A 27,994-nucleotide genomic window follows, 5' to 3' on the forward strand; every position below is an offset into this window, starting at 1 on the left:
ATGACGACGGTAGCAGTGGCCGCTGTGCAGCCCGAATACTGGTTGCCACATTGGGTGCATTTGCATTGGAAACAAATTCGCAGCAGCCTTATACACGACAATGCGCCTCGCTACATGATATTTAACGGTGAATAAAATAAAGAGCGCGTTTAACCAGTGTGGAGTTTCGAATCTTGCACGTCATTACTAATATGTCAACCCTGAGGGAGGGATGGTGAGAAGTGTTTTCACCTCGGATAATGAGAGGGCTATCAGGAGAAATTCGCTGAATTGTTGGGGAATAAAATAAATACGGGAATTACCACACTGCTATAAGTGCCTGATAATCAGGTATTAACAGCCATCACTTCTTTTGGAGTTTGTAGGAAACAATGAAATAATGTCTTGGTTAAAACATGTTTTAAACTACACTCATGTTGTCAGCATGACTTGCCTAGTTAAATAAAAGTAAAATAAAATAATAAATAGGCAATAAGTGAAGAAATATTTACAATTTCGCATTAACACTGGCGTGATAGATGTGCAGATGATGATGTGCAAGAAGGGATACTGGGGTGCAAAAGAGCAAAAATAAATAACAATATGGGGATGCGGTAGTTGGGTGGGCTATTTACAGATGGGCTGTATACAGGTGCAGTGATCGGTAAGCTGCTCTGACAGTTGATGCTTAAAGTTAGAGAGGGAGATATGTCTCCAGCTTCAGTGATTTTTGCAATTCATTCCAGTCATTGGCAGCAGAGAACTGGAAGGAAAGGCAGCCAAAGCAGGTGTTGGCTTTGGGGGTGACCAGTGAAATATACCTGGTGGAGCACGTGCTATGGGTGGGTGTTTCTATGGTGACCAGTGAGCTGAGATAAGGCGGGGCTTTACCTAGCAAAGACTTATAGATGACCTGGAGCCAGTGGGTTTGGCGATGAATATGAAGAGAGGGCCAGCCAACGAGAGCATACAGGTCACAGTGGTGGGTAGTATATGGGGCTTTGGTGAGAAAACTGTTGGCACTGTGATAGACTACATCACATTTGCTGAGTAGAGTGTTGGAGGCTAGGCAGCTTTCCAATCTTTAGCGATCTCAGACGATACGAAAGAGAGGTTGAACATGCTAGTAATAGGGCTTGCAACAATTGCGGCAGATAATTTTAGAAAGAGAGGGTCCAGATTGTCTAGCCCAGCTGATTTGTAGGGTTCCAGTTTTTGCAGCCCTTTCAGAACATCAGCTATCTGGATTTGGGTGAAGGATAAGTGGGGGGGGGCTTGGGGAAGTTGCTGCGGGTGGTGCAGAGCTGTTGGCTGGGGTAGTGGTAGCCAGGTGGAAGGCATGGCCAGTCGTAGAAAAATGCTTATTGAAATTCTCGGTGGTGACAGTGTTTCCTAGCCTCAGTGCAGTGGACAGCTGGGAGGAGGTGGTCTTATTCTCCATGGACTTTAGAGTGTCCCAAAACTTTGTGGAATTTGTGCTACAGAATGCAAATTTCTGCTTGAAAAAGCTAGCCTTTTCTTTCATTACTGACTGTCTATTTTGGTTCCTAACTTCCCTGAGAAGTTGCATATCGCGGGGGCTATTTGATGCTAATGCAGTGCGCCACAGGATGATTTTGTGCCGGTCAATGGCAGTCAAGTCTGGAGTGAACCAAGGGCTATATTTGTTCATAGTTATACATTTTTTAATGGGGCATGCTTATTTAAGATGGCGAGGAAAGCACTTTTAAAGAATATCCAGGCATCCTCTACTGACGGGTTGAGGTCAATATCCTTCCAGGATACCTGGGCCAGGTTGATTAGAAAGGTTTGCTCGCTGAAGTGTTTTATTGAGCATTTGACAGTGATGAGGGGTGGTCGTTTGACCACGGACCCATTACGGACGCAGGCAATGAGGCAGTGATCGCTGAGATCCTGGTTGAAGACAGCAGAGGTGTATTTAGAGGGCAGGTTGGTCAGGATGATATCTTTGAGGGTGCCCTTGTTTACAGATTTAGGGTTGTACCTGGTAGGTTCCTTGATAATTTGTGTGAGATTGAGGGCATCTAGCTTAGAGTGTAGAAAGTCCGGGGTGTTAAGCATATCCCAGTTTAGGTCACCTAACAGTACGAACTCTGAAGATAAATTGGGGGCAATCAATTCATATATGGTGTCCAGGGCACAGCTGGGGGCTGAGGGGCAACAAGCGGCAACTTTGAGAGACTTCCTATTATTTTTTATTTATTGAATATTCAAAATATACAATATATTTGCAGTGAAGCCGCTCAACAACTACATCATACCAGTCATCCAACAGATTCAGAGCGACACACAGAAGCATCCAGGGTCAATGCCCGATCTACCACCAGGCCAAAAAACATGAACCAGAACCCTCCAAGATCCCCCCACAGTTCCCCAATAGCTGCCCCGCAACCATTAGAGGCCCTTCCCACAGTCCCCCCCAGGAAGAAAAATAAAAAATACAATTAATTCTATTCCCCACCCCCAAGAACCCCCCAATGCACCAACAACCAAGATAATGAACTAAAGAGAAATAAGGAAAAGACAGAAGAAAACAGCAAACAATGCAAAAATAAATAAACGTAATAATACATTTAAAACAAAGGACATCAAGGACAACTAAAATCATAACAGCAATGCCAACTGTATATGTTTGTGTGCATGTCTGGCACTATTACATGTATGTGTGTTTCTTGTATGTGCTTATTTGAATGAGAGTGTGTATACAGTGGGGAGAACAAGAATTTGATACACTGCCGATTTTTCAGGTTTCCCTACTTACAAAGCATGTAGATGTCAGTAATTTTTAGCATAGGTACACTTCAACTGTGAGAGACAGAATCTAAAACAAAAATCCAGAAAATCACATTATATGATTTTTAAGTAATTCATTTGCATTTTATTGCATGACATAAGTATTTGATCACCTACCAACCAGTAAGAATTCCGGCTCTCACAGACCTGTTAGATTTTCTTTAAGAAGCCCTCCTGTTCTCCACTGATTACCTGTATTAACTGCACCTGTTTGAACTCTTTACCTGTATAAAAGACACCTGTCCACATACTCAATCAAACAGACTCCAACCTCTCCACAATGGCCAAGACCAGAGAGCTGTGTCAGGACATCAGGGATAAAATTGTAGACCTGCACAAGGCTGGGATGGGCTACAGGACAATAGGCAAGCAGCTTGGTGAGAGGGCAACAACTGTTGGCACAATTATTAGAAAATGGAAGAAGTTCAAGATGGAGGTCAATCACCCTCGCTCTGGGGCTCCATGCAAGATCTCACCTTGTGGGGCATCAATGATCATGAGGAAGGTGAGGGATCAGCCCAGAACTACATGACAGGACCTGGTCAATGACCTGAAGAGAGCTGGGACCACTGTCTCAAAGAACCATTCGTAACACACTGCACCGTCATGGATTTATATCCTGCAGCGCACGCAAGGTCCCCCTGCTCAAGCCAGCGCATGTCCAGGCCCGTCTGAAGTTTGCTGAAGATCCAGAAGAGGAATGGGAGAAGGTCATGTGGTCTAATGAGACAAAAATAGAGCTTTTTGGTCTAAAGGATGAGTACAACCCCAATAACACCATCCCAACCGTGAAGCATAGAGGTTGAAACATCATTCTTTGGGGATGCTTTTCTGCAAAGGGGACAGGACGACTGCACCGTATTGAGGGGAGGATGGATGGGGCCATGTATCGCGAGATCTTGGCCAATAACCTCCTTCCCTCAGTAAGAGCATTGAAGATGGGTCGTGGCTGGGTCTTCCAGCAGGACAACGACCCAAAACACACAGCCAGAGCAACTAAGGAGTGGCTCTGTAAGAAGTATCTCAAGGTCCTGGAGTGGCCTAGCCAGTCTCCAGACCTGAATCCAATAGAAAATCTTTGGAGGGAGCTGAAAGTCCGTATTGCCCAGCGACAGCCCCAAAACCTGAAGGATCTGGAGAAGGTCTGAATGGAGGAGTGGGCCAAAATCCCTGATGCAGTGTGTGCAAACCTGGTCAAGAACTACAGGAAACGTATGATCTCTGTAATTGTAAACAAAGGTTTCTTTACCAAATATTAAGTTCTGCTTTTCTGATGTATCGAATACTTATGTCATGCAATAAAATGCAAATGAATTACTTAAAAATCATATAATGGGATTTTCTGGATTTTTGTTTTAGATTCCGTCTTTCACAGTTGAAGTGTACCTATGCTAAAAATGACAGACCTCTACATGCTTTGTAAGTAGGAAAACCTGCAAAATCGGCAGTGTATCAAATACTTGTATCTCCCCACTGTATGCATGTGTACAAACACCTGCACGGCATCAGCCTCAGGCCAACCGGCATTAGTTGTAAAAACACTGCCTCTTAGTGTCATTCAAATGTACTTTTTATTATGTTAAATTTTGACTTAAAAGTAAAAACAGGTTTTAAAAAAAAATCTTTTACCATCATTCTATCTCACACACAGCAACTCCACTCCCACTTGTCTCCAATTCCACATACCAACCCTCAGCTTCCCTCAGCCCTTCCCATCTATATCTGCTGGCTACCCACTTCGGGTTTCTACGCAACACATATCTTTCAACTATGCTGTGATGTTTAACGTACAATTTCAATCTATCTAATCGAATAGAATCCACAGATTGCGAGTTGAAGATAAATACTTTTACTAAGAGTATTAGTAATTGACTGACCCGGTCTCTCCAGATCTCCTAACAGCACTATTTCTAGGGTCAATTTTAGATCAATGCAATGCATTTCAGCCATTCCTGAACCTGAGACCAGAAACAGGCTACCTGAGGGCAATACCAAAAATAAATGGTCTATTGATTCTGTATCCTCACAACCAAATCTGCAGAGCTTCGATGATTGTATGCCCCAAATATTCAACATTTTGTTGGTGGCAAGAATTCTATATAATTTTAGCTGAAAAGCATGAAGCCTTGAATCTTGCGTTGTTTTATATATCAACTCATACACCCTATACCATGGAAATCGGTACATCAAAAATCTCCTCTTGGTTTGGTCAGGGCGTGAGTTAGGGTCGGCATTCTATGTTTTTCATTTCTATGTTTTGTTCTGTGTGTGTATTTCTGTGTTTGGCCTGGTATGGTTCCCAATCAGAGGCAGCTGTCAATCGTTGTCTCTGATTGAGAAACATACTTAGGTAGCCTGTTCCCACCTATTTTTATGGGTAGTTGTTTCCTTGTTTTGTGTTTTTTTTTTCACCTTACAGGACTGTTTCGTGTCGTTCACGCTCTTTGTTGGTTTTTGTCATTCAGTTTATTTAATTACATTTACTATGAACATTCCTCATCATCAGATGAAGAGGAGAGCCGTTACATGAAGCTTTTAGAGAGAGGTTTAGTGCTTCTATATTTAATCATCTCAACCCACCCAATTCATATTTATTATATAGATAGTTTTATGTCTGGTTTAAGCGTCCCAGATAAAGCGAAATATTTTTTCCTCATATGATTTGAAAAAAACTAATCATCAGGAATAGGCAGCGCCATAAGTGAGTAAACTGAGAACTAAGGAGTTAATCAGGGCAATTTTTCCATAAATAGACAGTTATTTACCTTTCCATAGTTGCAGGATCTTGTCTATTTTTACAAGTTTTCTATTGAAATTCATTGTGGAGAGCTTATTTATATATTTTGTGATATGAATACAGAGTATGTCTACTTCACCATCAGCCCATTTTATAGGTAAACTGCAGGGTAATGTAAAAGTTGTATTTTTTTAAGGATCCAATACGTAATATTGTACACTTATCATAATTAGATTTGAGTCCAGAGAGTAGAGAAAAGTTATCTAGATCTTCAATGAGACATTGCAGCTTGCGGACTTAATATAAAACTTGAGTTATCGGCATACATGGACACCTTTGTTTTTAAGCCTTGGATTTTTAATCCTCTAATGTTATTGGATCTGATTTTAATAGCTAGCATTTCGATGGCCATAACTAATAGATATGGTGACAGCGGACACCCTTGTTTAACTCCTCTTGACAATTCAAAACTCTCTGACAAGTAGCCGTTATTTACTATTTTATAAGAGAATTACCGAAATTGAAAAAATCCAGGCATTTATAAATAAAATCCAGTCTTACTTTATCAAAATCCACTGTAAATACTATTCCTGGCTTCTTATATGTTTCATGATATTCTATTATTTCTAGTAGTTGTCGTATATGATCTCCAATGTATCGTCCATGTAAAAAACCTGTCTGATCAGGATGAACAATACCTGGTAAAACCCTTTTAATTCTGAGTGCTATGCATTTTACTAGTATTTTTGCATCACAACATTGACATGTAAGGGGCCTCCAGTTTTTTAGATAGACTGGTTCTTTACGTTTGCCATCTGGGTCTTGTTTTAATAATAGAGAAATCAAACCTTCCTGCTGAGTACCTGACAAACTACCATTTCTATAGGAGTAGTTAAAACAATCTAACAATGGAGCTTTTAGTATATCAAAAAATACTTGATATACCTCTATCGCTATCCCATCAAGCCCTGGGGTTTTTCCAGACTGAAAGGATTTAATAGCCTCAAGAAGTTCTTCCTCTGTAACTTGGCATTCACACTGATCTTTCTTCCTTGTTAATTTTCCATTTTTTATATTTGTGAAGAATTCCTTACCGTAATCTTCATTCAGTGGGAAAGGATGAGACGGAAAAGAGAACATCTGCCTAAAATAATTAGCTTCCTCTTTTAAAATATAATTCGGAGAATCATAGATGACTCCGTCTTCAGTAACAAGTTTCTGCAAATTATTTTTGTTAGCGTTCCTGTATTGGAGATTCAGGAAGAATTTTGTGCATTTTTCTCCATATTCCATCCAGTTTGTATTATTTTTTTAATAGTTTACATCAGATCGTTCTTGAATAAGTTCCTCAAGTCTTTTTGTTTTTCCTCTAAATTATTTTGTATCTCTGTAGTATCGTTTTTATTGCTATCTATCTGTACTATTAGTTCATGGATTTTCCTTGTTAGTCTTGTCTCTTTAGCCAGAAGGTGCTTTTTTATTATTGATGAATATTGAATTGAATGACCCCTGAAGGTACATTTAATGGTATCCCAAACAATAAGGGGATTTGCTGAACCTATATTATACTGGAGAATTCAGTTATACATTCTTTTGTCTAATTTAAAAATAAGTTAACCTCCAGTAAACTTTGATTAAAATTCTAATATCTCCGTCCATGTGGAAAATCTATAAGATATGTGAATGCCAAGTAGATGATGATCGGATCGCATTCTGTCTCCTTATTAAAACTTTCTTAACCTTTGGTACAAGAGAGAAAAAGACAAGAAAGTAGTCAAGACGACTCGCTTGATTAAGTCTCCTCCATGTATATCTCACTAGGTCTGGGTTTTTTAGTCTCCAAATATCCACTATTTCTAATGTATCCATAATATTTGTGATTTCTTAAGGGCATAGTGATGATAGTTTGTAGAGTAATTACCTTTACGGTCCATTGAGGTTCTTAACACTGTGTTATAGTGTCCTACCATAATGATTAGATCATTTGTTGCCTGTAAGTTCAATAAATTGGTATAAATGTTTTTCAAGAAGTGTGGATCATCCTGATTTGGACCATATAGATTAATGAGACAAATCTATTTTTTTGTCCACTTTCATATTCAAAAGGATCCACCTTCCTTGCGAATCATTCCTGACTATTTGCACATTCAGATCAACATTTTTGTTAATTAATATCATCACACCCATTGAGTTAATTTGTCCATGACAGAAAATGATTTCACCACCCCATTCCTTTTTCCACACATCTTCATGTAAGGATGTAGAGTGAGTTTCCTGTAAACAGTATGTTATATTCCATTTATTTTAGCCATGTATAGACTGATCTTATTTTTTTTATAATCAGCTGAACCTTTACAATTATAACTGGCTATACTTATTTCACCCCTTACCATAACTAGATACTATTCTCAGTCTAAATTGACCATAATTAGTGCTTGTAAAGTTACTGCCAACATAGGTATTATGAAGGTCAAAACTAGAGCTTTCAAATGTCTGATATTTAGAATTCAAGAAATACGTTTTAGTAATATTTGTTTTATTCCCTTGCCCATTTTCCTGTGAGCCAATGCCACAAAATTGAGACAAGAGAGAGACTTGTTTCTGGAAAGGTGGATTTTTATAAGTAGAAGCTCGAACTTTTTGATCACAGACCTGGATAGTATGACACAACTCTGCAGGCTATCTCTGCAGTAGATTGCAACTTCGCCCCCTTTGGCAGTTCTATCTTGACGGAAAATGTTCTAGTTGGGGATGGAAATTTCGGAATTTTTGGTGGCCTTCCTAAACCAGGATTCAGACACGGCTAGGACATCAGCGTTGGTGGAGTGTGCTAAAGCAGTGAATAAAACAAACTTAGAGAGGAGGCTTCTGATGTTAACATGCATGAAACCAAGGCTTTTACAGTTACAGAAGTCAACAAACGAGAGCGACAAGGGAATAGGTGTGATACTGGGGGCTACAGGGCCTGGGTTAACATCTACATCAACAGAGGAGGAGCAGGATAAGGGTACGGTTAAAGGCTATAATAACTGGTCATCTAGTGTGCTGGGAACAGAGCATAAAAGGAGCAGATTTCTGGGCGTTGTGGAATAGATTCAGGGCATAATGTACAGACAAAAGTATGGTAGGATGTGTGTACAGTGGGGGTAAACCTAGGCGTTGAGTGATGATGAGAGAGATTGCATCTCTGGAGGCACCAGTTAAGCCAAGTGAAGTCTCTGCATGTGTGGGGGGTGGGACAAAAGAGCTATCTAAGGCATGTTTGGCGGGAGTGGGGCTCTACAGTAAAATAAAACAGTTCTAACCGAGACAGCAGTAGATAAGGCATATTGACATTAGAGAGAGACATAAAGCAATCACGCGTGTGGGTGTTGATCGGGAGAGCTAAGACAACAACGGGTAAATGGCGATGAATGGGCAGAGAGGATAAGTTAGGTACGCACAGGACCTGAGTTCGAGACTGGGGCTGACAGATAAACAAAGAGGTACAGCGTTAGTAAATAGACCAGCAGGCATCAGTTGTGTAGCCGAGTGATCATAGGGTCCAATGAGCAGCAATAGGTGAGTCAGGGAGCTGTTCGGTAGTCGCTATTACGCTAGGCGAGCGGGTGACAACAGCGTTCAGAAAGCTAGCGGGCCGGGGCTAGTAGATGGTTCTTCGGCGACATCGCAATGGAAAAGTCTGTTGAAACCACATTGGACGATTACGTCGGCAGACCGTCGTGGTGGATCGGCCCCGTGTCGACAATAAAGGGTCTAGGCCAATTGGCAAAAGAGGTATTGTAGTCCAAGAAGTTAGCTGGTATATGGGCCTAGCTCGAGGCTAGCTCAAGGCTAACTGGTGCTTGCTTCGGGACAGAGGCGTTAGCTAACAATAGCCACTTGATTGCAGCTAGCAAGCTGCGATGATCCGGTGTAGAGGTCCAGAGCTTGCGGCAGGAATCCAGTGATGTGGTAGAGAGAAGCAGTCCGATATGCTCTGGGTTAATATCGCGCAGTGCAGACTGGCAGGTATTGTCCGAGTTAAAGCTGTTTGGTGTCCGAGCTGAAGGTGAAAACCGCTAGCCGTGGCTAACAAAGACTGATAGCTAGTAGCTAGTTAGATGGCTAGCTCCTGATGGAGGTTCCAGATGTGAAGTATAAAAATAGCAGATCCGTACCACAGGCGGGTTACAGGAAAGTATATTTAGTTCGTAGATAGAAAGTGAGATTAAAATATATATGAAAAAACCCAACCATTTACACAGGATAAGACAAAGACAAACACACATCCGACTGCTGCGCCATCTTGGAAAAAAGGTTAATGATTAATTCATATTAAGCTGACACCCTGACACCCTTTACCGAATATGGTGTCAGTCACTTAATGTGCATTTGAGAAGCCTAGCATGACATCATGGCCACTGAGTCCCACTCAGGGCAGTGTGTATCTAAACCCTATTTTAGAGTTTATTGTCAAAGTCATTTGCACCAGACCAAATAATGAGGATTCAAATGCTATGGTAATCACCCCGATAACTTTGAGCTTGATGGAAAGGAAATGAGAATGAACAGAAATTAAGTGAGACGAAATCAACTAAGAAACGGGGGTTTAAAAACAGGAAAGAAAGATAGATTAGAGAGGGGCAGAGAAAGACAGATAGATTAGAGAGGGGCAGAGAAAGAATGATAGATTAGAGAGGGGCAGAGAAAGAATGTAAGAAAGACAGGCAGAAAGGAGGGAATAAGTTGAAGAAGAAGGAAGAAAGGAGATAGAAAAGTTGGAGGAGAGAGAGAAGTCTGGCTAAAGAAAAGAAGAGAAGGGTGGTGGGTTTTGGTGGCGAAGGAGGTGGAGGAATGGAAAGGAGGGCGGGGTTGTTCCTCAGTGTTCTCTGACAGGCCCATTGAATGCACCTCTATTCTCGCTCTCCCTCCTCTCTCCCTTCTCTCTTCTCATGCTAATGGTGCCTTCAGTCTCCCATCCATCCGTCACAGCCCAGAAAGACCTTGGCAGGCCCTTTACGAGGCTCCCCCTCGCATAATCCTCTGCCCCACAATCGAGCAGCCAGCGGGTGGGGTGGAGGGGGGGGGTGGAGGTTGGGGTTATAGCCAGCACAGACCCAGGGTAGTGAAAGTGGTTGGGGTTGGACGGTGGGCCACCTACACTGTGACTGAGTGAACACATATAATAACACACAGAAACATAACTTGTTGTGATGAGGTGTCGGCCACAGGGGGTTTGGAATGGGCTAGGGGTTAGACCTGTTTGTTTGGGAAGGGGACAAACAGAGAGGTACGGTGTATGGTGGAGTGAGTGAGGGGAGTGCTGGGAAGTTGGCGGACAGTGTATGAGGGACAGATGGAGGAAAATGGTTTGTGTGGTGCATGGGTGGGTATGGGTGCATGTGTGTTGAGGAATATTGAATAAAGATGCATTTGGGCTTGAATAGCTGCTACTATAATTGAGGTTATATATGGTGAGAGAGATGCTGGTAGATTACCCGACCAACAGGCTTACTCTAAACAAAATACACTATACATATGTGGACACTTCAAATGAGTGGATTTGGCTAGTTCAGCCACACCCATTGCTGACAGGTGTATAAAATTGAGAGCACAGCCATGCAATCTCCATAGATTGCATGGCAGAAGTATGGCCTTACTGAAGAGCTCAGCGACTCACGTCATAGGAGGCCACCTTTCCAACAAGTCAGTTCGCCAAATGTCTGCCCTGCGAGCTGCCCCGGTCAACTGTAAGTGCTGTTATTGTGAAGTGGGAACGTCTAGGAGCAACAACGGCTTAGCTGCGAAGTGGTAGGTCACACAAGCTCACAGAACAGGACCGCAGAGTGCTGAAGTGCTGTAGAGAGTAAAAATTGTCTGTCCTCGGTTGTAACACTGCTTCTGGAACCAACGTCAGCAAAATAACTGTTCGTTGCGAGCGTCATTAAATGGGTTTCCATGGCCGAGCATCCACACACAAGCCTAAGATCACCATGAACAATGCCAAGCGTCAACTGGAGTGGTGTAAAGTTTGACACGATTGGAGCAGTGGAAACTTGTTCTCTGGGGTGTTGAATCCCGCTCTACCATCTGGCAGTCCGACTGAGGAATCTGGGTTTGGCGGATGCCAGGAGAATGCTACCTGCCCCAATGCATAGTGCCAACTGTAAAGTTTGGTGGATGAGGAATAATGGTCTGGGGCTTATTTCATGGTTCGGGCTAAGCCCCTTAGTTCCAGTGAAGGGAAATCTTTATGCTACAGAATACAATGACATTCTAGATGATTCTGTGCATCCAACTTTGTGGCAACAGCTTGGGGAAGGCCCTTTCCTGTTTCAGCATGACAATGCCCCCGTGCACAATAGCGAAGTCCATACAGAAATGATTTGCGGAGATCGGTGTTGAAGAACATGACTGGCCCGCACAGAGCCCTGACCTCAACCCTATCGAACACCTTTGGGATGAATTGGAATGACGACTGCGAGCCAGGCCTAATTGCCCAACATCAGTGCCCGACCTCTGTAATGCTCTTGTGGCTGAATGGAAGCAAATCCCAGCAGCAATGTTCCAATATCTAGTTAAAAGCCTTCCCAGAAAAGTGGAGGCTTTTATAGCAGCAAAGGGGGGACAGACGTCATATTAATGACCATGATCTTGGAATGAGATATTCGATGTGCAGGTGTCCACAGACTTTTAGTAGTGTAGCAATAATAAAAACGGCAAGGAGGGAATTAAAAGACAAATGGTTAGTAACAAAATGCCTCTGAATGTATCCAGGTCTTTCCCTCTAACATAGAAACACCAACAGAAACAGCAGTAATTCATATGGCTTATTGGGGCAAACCAGGATAGTTAAAGTGGATGAACCTTTCCTGAAACGACATCTGGTGGTTATTAGGCAAAGCTACACTTCTAAAATCCTCAGACTTCATAGGATAGTTTTCCATGATTATAATTTCCAATATAGTATTGAAATAGCTCTGAAATTTGGTGGAAAATGTATCACTCACTATCTGATCAAATGACTACTGTATTCTTGATCATGTCTACCATCTAACAACTACAGTGACGGTATGTATGAATATAATCTTCTGTCTCCTTTTGTTTCATAAGAAATGTATCATAGCAAAGATAGGTGATAAAATCTGCAGAATTTCCAATCATCATTTTATCTCAGCTATTCGATTGGCTGTTACAAGAGACGAGGCCTGTATCAAGACAAATAGATGGTTCATAGTTTAATCTGCTAATTAAAAAAAAACATGTCTTTGTTTTGATTTCTGATACTATTTTATAATACTGCACTTGTTTCCCACCCTGCTCATGCCAGCTGTGACATGTACTTATCAGTGGTCTAATGTACTGAAGTAAAAATACTTTAAAGTACTACTACCTAAGTCGTTTTTGGGGTAAGTTTTTACTCCATACATTTTCCCTGACACCCGAAGGTACATTTTCAATGCTTAGCAGGACAGGAAAATGGTCCAATTCACACACTAATCAAGAGAACATTCCTGGTCATACCTACTGCCTCTGATCTGGCTGACTCACTAAACACAAATGCTTTGTTTGTAAATGAGTGTTGGAGTGTGTCCCTGGCTATCAGAAAAAAATACATATATATATTTTTAAATTATGTATCAAAAGTAAAAGTACACATAATTAAAAAATACATAATGTTTTAATTATGTGTACTTTTACTTTTGATACAAGTTGTATTTTACTGGGTAACTTTCACTTGAGTCATTTTCTATTAAGGTATTTTTAAAACTTTTACTCAAGTATGAGAATTGAGTATGTATGAGAATTTGTTCCACTACTGGTGGTTATCAAGCAACTACAGTAACCAAGACAAAGTTAGTGCTTAATAAGATGTCTGTTACTGTGTATTGTCACAGGCCACACTGTCAACAAATCAACCCAACTGTGTCAGTGGCGTGTAGGTATCAGATGCCGGATAAGATGTTACAAAGACATGTCACCACAAGCCACACTTGAAACAGATAGTTGCTTCAAGATAATAGCTTTAGTTGTGCCAAGGAATCATGGCAACGTTCCAGTGACATGCAGGCGTCGGGGAAATGCAGCTACTAGCTAGTCGTAAAGTTGACACTTTTTATGCTGTATGTGTTATGAAGTCTCATTGAAAGAGTGACTCACCGTTGGCGCTGATGTGTGACCCACTAGCACCTCCGCTGGTTAGTGCGGAATAAGGCAACCTCAGTGTTCCCCTCAACGATCCGTGACACACACGGATGAAACACACATGGAAAGGTAGTGGAAGTCCAGCTGTTGTTGTGCAGGACAAAGATGAGCTTGCTGCTCTCTCCGTGGCTGGTTGAAGGAGACAGGAATTGGGGATCTGGGACCCAAGATGACTGACTGGTTAACGACACTGTGTGGCGCAGCGGTCTAAGGCACTGCATCTCAGTGCAAGAGGCGTCACTACAGACACCCTGGTTCGAATCCAGGCTGTATCACAACTGGCCGTGATTGGGTGGCACACATTTGGCCCAGCGTCGTCCAGGTAAGGCCCGATGTGGGCAGTCATTGTAAATAAGAATTTGTTCTTAAATGACATGCATAGTTAGAAGTGTGACAAGGACCCTGGCAACCATGACTCCCTGAGGGCAGTGAGAATGGTCATTATACCCCTCTAACATGGGATACTTCATCAGGTAGAGCGTAAAACCAGCAGTCGTCCGGACATTGTAGTGTAAGATCTTAACACCCCTGAACTCGAGCAACTTGAAACAGACCAACTGTACTTTAATTAAGCTGTGTTTAGACACGCAGCCCAATTCTGACATTGTTTTCTACAAATTGGTATTTCGACCAATCAGATCAGCTCTGAAAAGTATCTCATGTGATTGATCAAAAGACCAATTAGTGGAAAATCAGAATTGGGTGGCTTGTCTAAACACAGCTCTTGTAGCAGCACCAGGGGGTGATGGCAGTGGCCAATTCACAAGACACCAGGAACATAATTTCAGGGGTTCCGACTAGTTAGCAGAGAGCAGGTTAGGAGAACTAACGCAGCAGGTTAGGAGAATTAACGTGGTAGGTTAGGAGAATTTCCACATCAGGTCAGAACTAACACAGCAGGATTGGATAGGTAATGTAGCAGGTTAGGAGATATTAGGTAAAATGCTTTCCTAACCTGCGAGAAGTCACTTCCACCTATTGCTGTACTCCCGTCACCTCATTCCAGTACGGTTTCAAATTTGGGCAGCCTGACAGTTTAGTTGCCCCGTGGCAATTTTAAACAGCAGTTTTTGTAACCTACCACCAATTAAGATATCAATGGTAGGATGTTCTCTTAGGACAATGATATGTCTAAATGTGTGATGGATAATAAATTGATAACTTCATCGTTGGAAAAGGACCCGTATGTAAGCTTATCATATACGCTGTTGTCTACAACACGTGATATGATTGCAACTTGAACCATGATTTCGAACAGTACCAGTTTGTAACCCACCACTCTCAAGGACATCTAAAGATGTAAGTGAAATACAAGACTTGCCTTATGACTTGTGCCCAACAGCCTGTTTCGTAGGCAGCAGCACCACTGAATCATTTCACTGTTGCAAGTTAAACTGGGTGGGACTTCCTATGGAGTCGGAGGGATCACAACTCCATCAAGGTCATTAAGATCAGCCAATGATTTATACTCGTAAACAGCCCATAACTCCAGGTTGCAGTCAGTCGCCAAACGTGGCTTTACCTGTTCAAACACTAGCAGTAGGCACCCTTTCAGTTCACCACCTCAGTGGCACTGTAGTTGGCCTCAATGGAGCTGTCCATGCTCAGACACAACAGGACAGAGCCAATGTCTACGGCATAGCCGAAATTTGTGAAAGCAGATAAACTACAAACATCAGGAAAATTCAAATAAAACTATTGACAACCGAATGTGTGATAATGGACACGAATGCAACGTCAACCATAGTTGTTAAAAAGGAGAAATACCTTTATTTTATTCAAGACCATTAAAATAAATACTATACAGAACCCAATGTAGAAAATTTGGTACATGGCTTCTGTCTCAAAAAAAAAATGTTAACAATCACATTTCCTTTAATAAATTCAGTTAAAAAATAGCACTGACCAAGCAATAACTCTGCACATTCCTTTCCCCACCCACCCAGTGACAGGCAAGTCTATAAAATGAAAAGACAGTCGCCCTCATTTGCAGGTTGGTCCTTTGTATAAAAGACTTCCAACAGTTTGGTGAGTTAGGTTACAAAAGTGTGACCCTTTCAAATCGAATATTTCTGGAAAGAAAATAAACTGAAGGAAATAGCCTGTGAAATGTATAATCCTCAACTGGTTGTGACAATTGGAAACGAGGCATAGCTGGATCTGTAGGGCTGCAGAACCCTTCCACCGCGATTAGTGGAAAATATGGGAATTTTGGGGAAAAGTTGGAATGTCACATTCTGCTTTGAGCAGCAGTCGCCCTGTCACCCCACCAATACACGGCAGGCTTCAAACTAAAATGCTAAACGGACTATACAAAAGGATAAAGAAAGTATAAACAAGAGAATCACACAGCAGAGATCAGGATCAAGGAAACATTTCATACTCATTCATGATCACTTCTCTACATTTTATTTGTTGATTCTGCTCCTTGAACCCCTTTAAAACACCTCCCAAGACGAGTTGGATACCAATATCAGTTGGATACATTGTAGTTTTCTGAAGTACTATTCTGGTAGTAATAACTTCTCCAAGATCCCCCCCCAAAAGGGCAATAGTAATTTTATAATCACACTTAACTATTAACACCCACTGACTGAAGATCAATGAAGCACGTCACAATAGTGAGGTCACGTCCAAAATTGCACCCTGTAGCCTACATAGTGCAGTATATAGGGAATAGGGTGCAGTGTCAGATGCAGCCAGAGAGTCACCCTAACTAAAAGCTAGTCACTTCCCAACATTACACAAATGCCATTAAGTTGCATCAATTGGGGTTAAAGAGTAGACAACCACAACTAAGGTGGTCAGGTCAGTCCATGAAGTTAAATAGAGGGCACAGATGGCAGATAGCCTAGTGGTTAAGAGCGTTACCAGCAACCATTAGATTACTGGCCCCAAACCCCAAGACAACTGAAAAATATGCCCTTGAGCAAGGCACTTAACAGAAATTGCTCCTGTAAGACGCTCTGGATAAGAGCATCTGCTAAATAACTAAAATGCACAAAAACCACTACGGCAAAGATGCATGTGTGCCCTCTATCAAACTCTGGGGAGTTAAAACTTATCACCCAGTATCAGTTCTAAACTTCAGTCTTTAGTGCTTGGGCACCCAATCATTTAGAACCATCTCAGGGTGTCAGGGGTTTAAAAACCAAAGAGGAACAACCCCATCGACAATGCATTTTTGATTTTGGAAAGAGGTGTGGTAGAACTTAAGCTATACTATACTTACCTGACCAGAATACCGTATAAAGGGCATGAAGACAAGACAAAACCCCCAGTGTAAGAGTAAAATCAATTGTAATGAGTTTGAATACCAATCGGTATTCAATCACAAGAATAGGAATCAAAGGTGAAATAGGATCGGATTTCAGGTCAAGAGGGGGGGGCCTCCAGGATCTGAGTGATCGTCATTTTAACTGATTGGAGTTTATTTGTTGTTGAAGCCAATGGGATTGGAGAGAGGGGACAGAAGGTTTGGGACGGGGCAGAAGGAAATCTTCCAGAATCTAGATGAGGTCAGCCACGTTCATGGGCATCTCCTCAACAGTGGTGTTGTAGAACGTCTCGATGTCCCTCAGCGTGCGCTTGTCCTCCTCAGTCACCATGTTGATGGCAACTCCCTTGCGGCCAAAACGACCACCTCGACCAATCCTGACCGGAGAGAATGGAGGGTTTAGGTTGGATTTTTAGTTCATCTCTTCAGGTTAAGATGTTGAAATGGACCTGCTGCATGTAGAGGAGCTGCTTGGTGCTACTGGACAATAGATCAGTTCAACCCATTATCTAGAACAATTGGCCGAGTTCACATTTAGCCATTCGTTCTCCCCAATCCTGTAATTCTACCCAGTGTACTCCATTAAATGTGTTGTAAGAGAACCTGGAAAGGAACCTCAACTTCCATCAAGTACGCTGTATTCAGCCAGTGTGGAATCTGATCATGAGTTCCAGAGCCCTGAGGTCCAGAACATACCAGCCAACAGAACGCTGAGTGGTAGAACTAGAACACTCAGGGGGTTCCAGAGTCAGTTGACACGCATGGATTTCATCATTATACAGCTTTAGAAACCTATGCTTACTATCCATGGTTGCAGATGCACAACTGAACATGCTAATTAATGAGCGCTGATGATTATCAAGTGCATTTCAATGGCTTGGAAATAGAATGACATTAGAAAGTAGTTATGAAAAATTGATAATTTTAGTGTATAATATTTGAGTGGAGCACACCATTAGATAGCCATTTGACAAATTGCTAGCGCGCAACATTGATATCAGTCTAAAGTACAACTGATGACAATGCAGGCAAAGTTGTTTCATAAGTAATATTTAACAAATTTAGCAATGGCAGTGTAAATCAGACTAGTCGCTGGCCTCTCCAGAATGACTGAGGATGTCAGAACTTTAGGGCCCACACTGTCGCTTGAGATCGTTGATAATGGTATGAAGCAACAAGAGGTGCCACCTACAAAGTCAAATATACGTAGGCGCATATCAAACATGTACCACCCTGGTGTCAAAATATCGCTCTGCATGGATCATAATGTTCAACATTTTAACACTGCCTTCTGGGAATTGCACTTAGTCACCTGTGGATGTAGTTCTCCCTATTGGTCGGCAGATCATAGTTGATGACCAGGGACACCTGCTGGACATCAATACCTCTGGCCTGGAGCGGGACAGAGACCGAGGGAATAATCACTCATTATCGCTGTACTTCTACTGGTGACAAAGCGTAAGAGGATGCACATGTTTCACATAGTCAGTCAACAAGGAAACAGACATTACATTAGAGAATTACATGAGTTGGGACATTGAACCCAGTCACTGGAGAGCAGACTAGATTCACTACCGAAGACCCAGCTGGTAGGAGAGTTCTGGGCCCAAATTAACAGGGAGTGGGTGGGGGCGACCATTTAAGTGGGACACCATAAACAGGAAGGGACTTACCAGCAGGTCAGTGGTGATGAGAACCCTGCTGGAGCCTGAACGGAACTCCCTCATGATCAAGTCTCTCTCCTTCTGGTCCATGTCTCCGTGCTAGAAGAGATCAGACATGAGCTACAAGTCATGAATGCACAAGACATCGGTATGAGATTCCTTTAGACCCAGGGTCCAGTCTGGATATTGTAGACTATCATTGGTGTGGCCTTTTAGACTGGGTTGTCAAAATGCTATACACAGTGTAAAAATAATAAGTTTGCCTCATCTGTGCCCATAGCATGAACCAGCCTATTCCCCACTGAACAGAGCTGGCTGGGATGAACATGGACTGTTTCTCTTCCCCTGCCAGATATAAGACTCAGTGCCATTAGAGGACACCGCCTTGCCCAGTTGACAGGGGGGGGGTCAGATCATATAAATAGAATTCACTCCATTGACAGTTACATTAAGGAAATCAGACAACACTTAATGACATTACCATGATTGCCTTGTGCCTGGGTCAAATCTAAGAGCCAATTTGAGCTTGATCTGAAAAGGTATTTGAGACTCCGCATGGAGGGTGTGAGGCAATTGTGGAGCCTCCGGAGGCACGCAGAGACTAAACTTAACACTATCGCGCCTCCCAAATATTGTAAGGCTGAGGACTCCTTATAGTTCCGCATTGACATGGTTGATGATAGGTGGGGGCAAGAGGTCCTGTATAAACAAGCTCCCTTGACAACAGCACCGTGAAGCTGAAGCAGGAATGCCCATACTTCTGCAGAGGCTGTATCACCGTAAATGCTGCACGGCCAATGCAGATGTTAAATTGACCACGCAGTGCCTTGATCTAAAATTACCGTAAATGAAACTTAAGTTTCAATTCTCCAGCATTTAGTCTGTAGCGTAAGGTCCAAGTTATATTCATGCTATGGCTAAAGCTCAAAGGGGGTTCCTTACTCTTGCTAGAGCTCTCAGAAACAGCTACAGTAGTCAGGTCAGTCCATAGAAGTTAAGAGGGCGCGCACATTACAGCAGCGATGCATGGTGGTGCCCTCTATCCACCCTAATGGTTAGTCAAAAAGGTATTTGTCTTACCAGAGCGGACACAGTAAAATCCCTGGCATGCATCTTCTCAGTGAGCCAGTCCACCTTCCTCCTAGTATTGATGAAGATCACAGCCTGGGTGATTGTCAGGGTCTCATAGAGATCACACAGGGTGTCAAGCTTCCACTCCTGGTAGAGGGGAGACATTGACAATGGGTTAGAAGATGACTAGGCAGTCAAGGATGTGAGTTTAGTCACTCACAAGGATAACCTTCCACAATATGGATATGGTCTGATCAGAAGTAGCTTTCGTATCATTAGTTTAGCCTTGCGAGTTTAGGTACAATTGGCCAAATAGAAGTGTAGAACATGTCAAAAAAGACGATTAACCACCCAATATTCACTCATACTTCTCTACCCTAGTCCAACTTAACTATGAGCCAAAATCTCACAAGAGGAAAGTCTTTGGCAGGACAGTCAATCATGAAGGTGTGCCACCCGCAGCTTTACAGTCAGATCACACCCAGGGAGCCCTGAGGCCATTCTAACAAGCAGCTGACAGGATGCCAACTGGCCACCGAGAGGCACAAGGGAGGATTCTGGATCAGTTGACATGCACGAGTTTCATCAAGAACCCCCCCCAAAAAATGCAACCCCATCTTAGATTTGTGCCTAACGGCAACACACACCTCTTTCTCCACATTTATGTAGAACTGTCGGATACCCTCCAGGGTAAGCTCCTCCTTCTTGACCAGGATGCGGATTGGCTCACGCATGAACTTCTTGGTGACCTCCAGGACATCCTGGGGCATGGTGGCAGACAACAGCACCACCTAGAGGGGTGTCAGAGGTTAAAGGGCATGTTTAACTATTTGAATTAACAGGAAAGATAATGGGTAGTTAGATGTGTTTAAGTCACTTGACTTTTGTCAATTGTGTTTTGCTTAAAGCCGGAGTCTTCTCGCCTCCCTTTGAAAAAGGTCAAAAGTAATCGAGGAGCGGGAGAGTCAATTTACTAGGCGCTTTAGTCAAGAGGGTGGAGCCCAAAAGTGATTTCAAACAAATCAAGCGAGACATTAGATTAAAACGTAGTTTCACAGGCGCCTGGTTTCCTACCGACAAGACAAAAGTTGATTCAAGGGGGTGCGGCAGATCAAAACTGTTCCGAATCATGTCATGCTTATCTTGGTGGGGAGAACTCTTCCATTCACCTACTAACAAATAGACACTACCACAGTTTCTGGGTCTCGGAGCAGCAAGGGCGGAGAATGGACTTTCACATAAGAGAATGACAAATGAATAGCCCCTTGAAGTCAACTGTTCAACCTCAGGGAAGAGGCAATGCCAACCACACCCACAGGAGTGACTGGTGTGCTGAACAGTGGTAAACTGAAAGTTGGGCAACCGGTGACAAAGTTGTAAACTGCCAATAAGTTATGGGTTGGGACTGAGGCCAGTCACTGGAGAGCAGTTAAACTGAATTAAGTTCATAACTAAAAGCAAGGTACACAGCAATTGACAGCCTAGGATAGAAAACTAAAAAATATTGTCTGAGTATAACAGAACTGATATTGCAGGCGAAATCCTGAGAAATGTCCAATCAGGAAGTGACTTATTTTGATACCCCTGTCTTTTTCTGTGGCTTCCCTAAGGTGTCTACAGCCTTTAGATGTAGTTTCAGGCCTTTATTTTGAAGGATGAGTGTAAACTACATTGCGTCAGTGGCCAGCTGAGGGCTCTGAGTGATTCTTGCGTAGAAGACAGAGTCATATTTCCTCTCGCTCCTACTGAAAAGCCAATTGATATATTATCGAATAGATATTTGAAAAACACCTTAATTGATTATAAAAAACGTTTGCCAATGTTATGGACATAATTTGGAATGTTTTCAGCGTTGCCATGACCGCCATTTCTGGTGGCTTTCAAGACAACGTTACCACAAAAGGAGGTATTTTGGGTATAAAAACAATCTTTATGGAACATCTGCTGTCTGAGAGTCTTGTCAGTGAAAACATCCGAAAATCAAAGGTAAACGATTAATTTGATTCCTTTTCTAATTTTCATGACCAAGCTTCCTGCTGCCAGCTGGACATAATGCTTTCGATAAACTTAAAAACGCTTGTCTTGCTTTGGCTGTAAAGCGTAATTTCAAAAACCTGAGATGACAGGGTGATTAATACAAGGCTAAGCTTTGTTTGACTATATTTCACTTTATTTCATGAATAGGAATTTCTCTAGTAATAATTTTTGACCGTTCGTTATGCTAATTAGTGTAGCTGATGAATATTCTCACGGATCCAGGATGGGTAGTTCCAAGAGGATAATTATTAAAGCCTATCCTTCAGATCAGTTAAGTGAAATACAAAAATAAATTTCAGCTTTATTTAACCAGGTAGGCTAATTGAGAACAAGTTCTCATTTGCAACTGCGACCTGGCCAAGATAAAGCATAGCAGTGTGAACAGACAACAGAGTTACACATGGAGTAAACAATAAACAAGTCAATAACACAATAGAAAAAAAGGGGAGTATATACATTGTGTGCAAAAGGCATTAGGTAGGCAAATAATTAAATAAAAAGTAGTGACATCTGCAATCTAAATGTCCTTAATTAAGACAGTGCACTTAAGCAATGACTACCATGTTAAATATTTCAAGCTAGAGGAAACAGATGTCAAATAAAGTTAATTCTAATCAGATTCTAGCGAGAGTTACTACAGATGTGTGTAAGTGCTGGTGGGTTTGGGTTAGTACTAGTCAGAATGACATACCTGCGTGCTAGTGGGGAGCTTCTGGAAGATCTCGTAGATCTGGTCCTTGAAACCACGACTCAACATCTCATCAGCCTCATCCAGCACAAACATCTTGATGTTCTTGGAGGCTGCATGGAGGCACAGTGGAGTGATGCACACTTTATTTTTTATTTTACTAGGCAAGTCAGTTAAGAACAAATTCTTATTTTCAATGACGGCCTAGGAACAGTGGGTTAACTGCCTGTTCAGGGGCAGAACGACAGATTTATACCTTGTCAGTTCGGGGATTCGAACTTGCAACCTTTTGATTACTAGTCCAACGCTCTAACCACTAGGCTACCCTGCCACACATCTACAAGTAGTCACCTATTCTGTCTTCACTGGTATTATCACTACTACATTCATGGCAGAAGGGATAAAATGAGGGTAAATGCCCAGTGAAACATCTGATTCAATGCCTGTACCCAAGTGCAAACCAAGTTCTGAGTGATCGAAAAATACTGTATTCAGCCAGTGTGGAATCTGATCATAAGTCCCAGAGCCCTGAGGTCCAGAACATACCAGCCAACAGAACGCTGAGTGGTAGAACTAGAACACTCAGGGGGTTCCAGAGTCAGTTGACACGCATGGATTTCATCATTATACAGCTCTAGAATCCTACCCTGTCAAGAGAAGGTCTTATGCACTGCAAACAAAATGTGCAACAAACCATTGATGTTACCACTACACTGTTAATTGGTCAACTACTACATGCGTAAAATTGGATAAAGCGTACTTTTTAAAAGCCTCAGTCCAAGCAGAAATTCAGCCATTGACGGTCAATTAAACAATCGTTTAACCCCTACCTACCCAGGTATTTGCGGTTCAACATATCAAACACGCGACCAGGGGTCCCCACCACTATGTGAGGGGCCTCAGCCTGCAGCTTGGTGACCTCGTTACGGACGTTGGTCCCTCCGATACAGGCATGGCAGGAGGCTCCCATGTAGTCACCCAGGGCCAAGATAACCTTCTGGATCTATTGAGGGGAGGAGGAGACATAGTAAACTTCAAAATTTACAATTAGGGGAGAAACAGATTTGTTTAGACTATAGCAGGGTGGTTCTCTTTACTAAAGACACTGTAGTTTGTAAGACTGCCACCTATTTTCCACATCAAAACCTCAACTGTATATGTTGCAGCACATCAGATATACATCTGTACCCATAGCATGAACCAGCCTATTCCTCACTGAACAGAGCTGGCTGGGATGAACATGGAATGATTCTCTTCCCCTGACAGATATAAGATTCAGTGCCATTGGACGACACCGCCTTGCCCAGTTGACAGGGGGGTTAATAAGGTCAAAAAACACAAGTACAGAGTTTAGAATTGTGTGACATTTCAGGGTTGACCCAGGGTTAGCATAATGTCAGCTGTTTACATTTCAAAGCTACAGACACCTCTGGCTAGCCCTGCTGGTTTCAGAGGCAGCTACTTAAACCCAAGCCAAACCAAAGTTAGCTTTGTGGCACATCTTAAAAGTGGTCACTGATAAGCCAGAAACTAAACCTACTAAAAAGTTACTTCAAATGCAATTCTTGGATATGACAAGAAATGCAACGGTTTCATGCTAGAGATGTGAACATTACCCATTTGTTTTAAATTCCTTTTATTGTCCAGCTCATTCCCTCTCCTCCCTTGTCAACACACCTGCTGAGCCAACTCTCTGGTGGGGGCCAAGACCAGGGCCTGTGTGCCCTTCAGCTCCATGTCAATCTGCTGCAGGATGGAGATGGCAAAGGTCGCAGTCTTCCCAGTACCAGACTGAGCCTGTGCAATTACATCATAACCTGGAGACAGACAAGAATGCCAAGCTCAGCATATAAATAAAGCTCATACACTCAGGCTGATTTAGTGATAGGTTTACTATACTCTTCGGGTGTTAACCAACGCTTTTTACTATAATGTTACATTATATCGCAAACTAAACCAGAAAGCTCCAACCAACACCAGTTCACTTCAAGTTGTTTCAGTAAGGCAGTAAATATAAGCTACTAAGCCCAAAATGTACTTAATTTGAATAGTTTATTTCATCATGTGCCCATAGCATGAACCAGCCTATTCCTCACTGAACAGAGCTGGCTGGGATGAACATGGACCGTTTCTCTTCCCCTGCCAGATATAAGATTCAGTGCCATTGGAGGACACCACCTTGCCCAGTTGACAGGGGGCATGAAAGCAACATGCAGAAGGAAAGACTTCAGCACTTTTAGTACCTAAGGTTAAAGTGACAGTTCGTCGTCTTTTCAAGCTGACAATCTAAGAAAAAATTTGATTTCAGTCACTGTAGTGACATGGCCAGATCACCATTCAAATGTTTTGAATGATCCCATGAGGCTTAGATTTAGTATTTTACCATTATGCCTAGGCATCTGAAAGTTGGGTGTGGTTGAGTACTCACCCTTGATACAAGGGAGGATAGCCCTCTGCTGGATAGCGGAGGGTTTCTCAAAACCATAGGCATAGATTCCCCTGAGCAGCTTCTCGCCCAGGTTCATCTCATCAAAACTGTCCACGATCTCATTCCAGTTGCTCTGTAGGTTGAGGGCAGAATATAGACATCAAAATTACATTTTAGTAAGTTAACAGACAATCGTATCCAGTGCAAGTTGACAGTGCATTCAAACAAGGTAAAAATCAGCCATCCTTTAACTCCACGACATATCTAACTTCATACATTGGAGCTTTTGGGATCCAATGAGCAAGGTAGGCCTCATTACACAGTATCTTGACCACCCGAGTATGTACAGTCTGCATTTAGTTAGGCAGATTTCACACATTATCGAGTTATAACTGGAGCCATTGCGCATCTAGCTAGTCTTTCACATCCAATGTAGAAGTTGTCACACAAGCAATACACACCTCAATGATCCCATCTGGCTCCATGCCCTCTGGGCCATTGTCTCTGGGAGGTCTGAAATTTAACAGTAGATGTCATTAACAAATACCAAAGCATTAATGACACTTGGGAAATCCTATTATTTACAAAAGCTTGCATATTGTAGCTTTAAAAAACGTCGAGAAGTTTCGTTAGGCTTCACTAGACAAGCAGTTAAGTCCCAGTAATAGTATAGTCATCACCAAAATAATTTTATCTACCAGAATAGCTTAAGAATAAGTCAACCTAACTTTTCATACGGGTTAATACTATTGCCGAACAGTAGAATTGCACACTGGAGTTCGCTCTGTAGAACACCTCGAGGGGGGCGCGGCATTTTCCGATGAAAAAAAAGCCCCATGGTCTACAAAGCCGCCATTTCAAGATGGTCGTTTTTCACGGCCTGAATGCTGGTGATAGCAAGCGGGATAACAGCAAGCGTAAACGACTGAATATATAAAATTAGTTTAAAAAAACTCGGGGGGGGGGGGGGCAATTTAGTCTGTTTTTGAACATCCGAAGAACGCATTTTCCTACTGAAACGAAGCCCCATGAAAACGACTGGGGGTACCAGGTTTTCATATACGTGTCAAACTAGGATTAGCTTGCTAACCAGCCAACTAGGCCCAAAGTAGAGCCCTTTTCGATTTATTTGGCAGCTTAATCTATATCACATCTCGACCATGTTTTTAAATACACTAGTCGTGTCCGGTGTGCTAAGTAGGTCAGAAAAAAAGTAGTAACGGGTAAATAATTCACTCTTGATCATAAGGCCTGCCATTGTCTCGCAAGTACCGTTGACGACCATGTGCGTGAAATTTCCCCCTGCACTCGCCATCCAGCTGACCTGTAATTTGTTACCATGTTGCCCTGAAGATAAATAGGTCGTCGTATTTTCAAAAGTAGGGTTTGTCAATACTAGATTAACAATGCAGGCGGTATTCCGGGAAGGCCTTGACCAGGCTTGAAAAGCGTCACTCAAGTGTATGCGGAGAAACCGGCAACGTCGCATCTCGCACTGAAAAGTAGCAAGTTGGGCTAACGATATGGAAGGGGTTTTCAAATCAAGCCTACCCAATGTTTCCCAATTCACCTGCTTTTATACCACTGACAATAAAAAGCTGTCTTTCGACGTTACAGATCAGTCAAAAAGTTCTCAAAAAGCCGGGTCGATGGACCTTTAAACGAGCTAACGTTCACAAAATTAACATTAACTGGCTAGCCTGTAATATGCTAGCGACTGTAAACAAGCAACTTTGCTTCAAACATTGCATACATTTTCATTTCACATGCGTTAAGAAATTTCCTATTTAAAATGACAACTTAAACAATATTACGCAATACAGTGCCAACTATATGTGTTCATTCTTACCTATCTTCATACTCAGCCGACATTATCACAAAGGATGAGAATGTGGTAGGAACCTTATATATACGTCAACGTGATGACCGAACTAGCGATTTCATTGCAGCAGCTCCATGTAAATCAATTGTGACTCCCCCCACTATGACATATCATTGGCTAATTTATACGTCGTTAAGTAAGTGATTGGCAGCATAATCGCGTTGATTTGCACACAAGCAGGCGGGATAGAGTTCATAACCCTCCCATTGCATGTAGCTATTGGGCAAAAGCCGTCTTAATGTCGGTTTTTATTGGGTATCCCCTTTGCAACATTGAGCGCGCTCAGACTCTGATCTTAGAACAGCGTTTTTGGTCCTGTTTGAAAATCTCATTCAAGAATAAGAATTCTAAAAACCGATCCAGGGCTAGATCATGTCCAACAAACCATATGACCAGAGCCCTGCACAAGTCTGCACGTCACTACATCTTAATTTCACAAATTTAAGTAATAATTATGCCGCGTTCAAGTGCTAGTCGGAACTAGGACATTTGGAAATGTTCGACTTGATAACTGGTTGAAGTTATACACGTGCCGCGTCCACCGAATCAACAAGCCAAAAATGTTATTCAAGTACCGACTAACATTTGAAAGCGGCATTAGAAGACGTCTCCTATTTTCGCAACGTATACTGCTTCAGTTTATGTGGGATAACATGATTAATTTAAGCATCATCACTTACCTAGACTACCCTCTGTTTTTAGTCATGGAGACAAAACGAATCTAATGATGACTAATGTCGTTTGCTTTGGTAATGTTCACCATAAAACAACAACTGAGAGATGTGATGGGCAACCTCAGCTCCACTCTAGCCCTGGGTTCAAATAGCACACTTTTGAGGACTAACATTGGATGTTCAGTTATCATCACGGTCAAGTCATATTGACAAAATTCCATTGAAGATGGGGAGAGGTAGGTCTGTTATATAAAAACACGTTACACGTTTTTGACACAAAGATCAACTGACTAGTTGTTCAGCCTGGGATATTGTGACTATGTACAGATTCTGTGAGCATAGCCCTGCTGTTGAGAAAGGCCGCCTTAGGCAGACCTGGCTCTCAAGAGAAGACACTGTGTGCTCACTGCCCACAACATGAGGTAGAAACTGAGCTGCACTTTCTAACCTCCTGCCAAATGTATGACCATATTAGAGACACATATTTCCCTCAGATTACACAGATCCACAAAGAATTCGAAAAACAAACCCAATTTTGATAAACTCCCATATCTGC

General features: G+C 42.3%; 1 protein-coding gene and 2 non-coding genes across 3 annotated transcripts; all 3 read right to left on the bottom strand.

The window, feature by feature from the left end:
• Positions 1 to 15,463: 15,463 nt before the first annotated feature.
• Positions 15,464 to 26,794, bottom strand: LOC135510357 (eukaryotic initiation factor 4A-I). The gene is made up of 11 exons (XM_064931212.1): positions 26,732 to 26,794; positions 25,344 to 25,395; positions 24,883 to 25,015; positions 24,132 to 24,271; positions 23,289 to 23,457; positions 22,458 to 22,567; positions 20,377 to 20,520; positions 19,739 to 19,876; positions 18,668 to 18,757; positions 18,307 to 18,386; positions 15,464 to 17,371 (listed from the first exon to the last, which is right to left on the bottom strand). The coding sequence occupies exons 1-11, from the start codon at positions 26,752 to 26,754 to the stop codon at positions 17,227 to 17,229; spliced, it is 1,224 nt and encodes a 407-aa protein (XP_064787284.1). The 5' UTR covers positions 26,755 to 26,794; the 3' UTR covers positions 15,464 to 17,226.
• LOC135511301 (small nucleolar RNA SNORD10) lies at positions 17,632 to 17,774 on the bottom strand. Its single transcript, XR_010451260.1, has one exon. It is a non-coding gene; the product is annotated as a small nucleolar RNA SNORD10 (small nucleolar RNA).
• Positions 22,942 to 23,084, bottom strand: LOC135511300 (small nucleolar RNA SNORD10). Its single transcript, XR_010451259.1, has one exon. It is a non-coding gene; the product is annotated as a small nucleolar RNA SNORD10 (small nucleolar RNA).
• Positions 26,795 to 27,994: the final 1,200 nt, after the last annotated feature.

This window comes from Oncorhynchus masou, chromosome 23 (genome assembly GCF_036934945.1).
Source record: "Oncorhynchus masou masou isolate Uvic2021 chromosome 23, UVic_Omas_1.1, whole genome shotgun sequence".
Taxonomy (NCBI): Eukaryota; Metazoa; Chordata; class Actinopteri; order Salmoniformes; family Salmonidae; genus Oncorhynchus; species Oncorhynchus masou.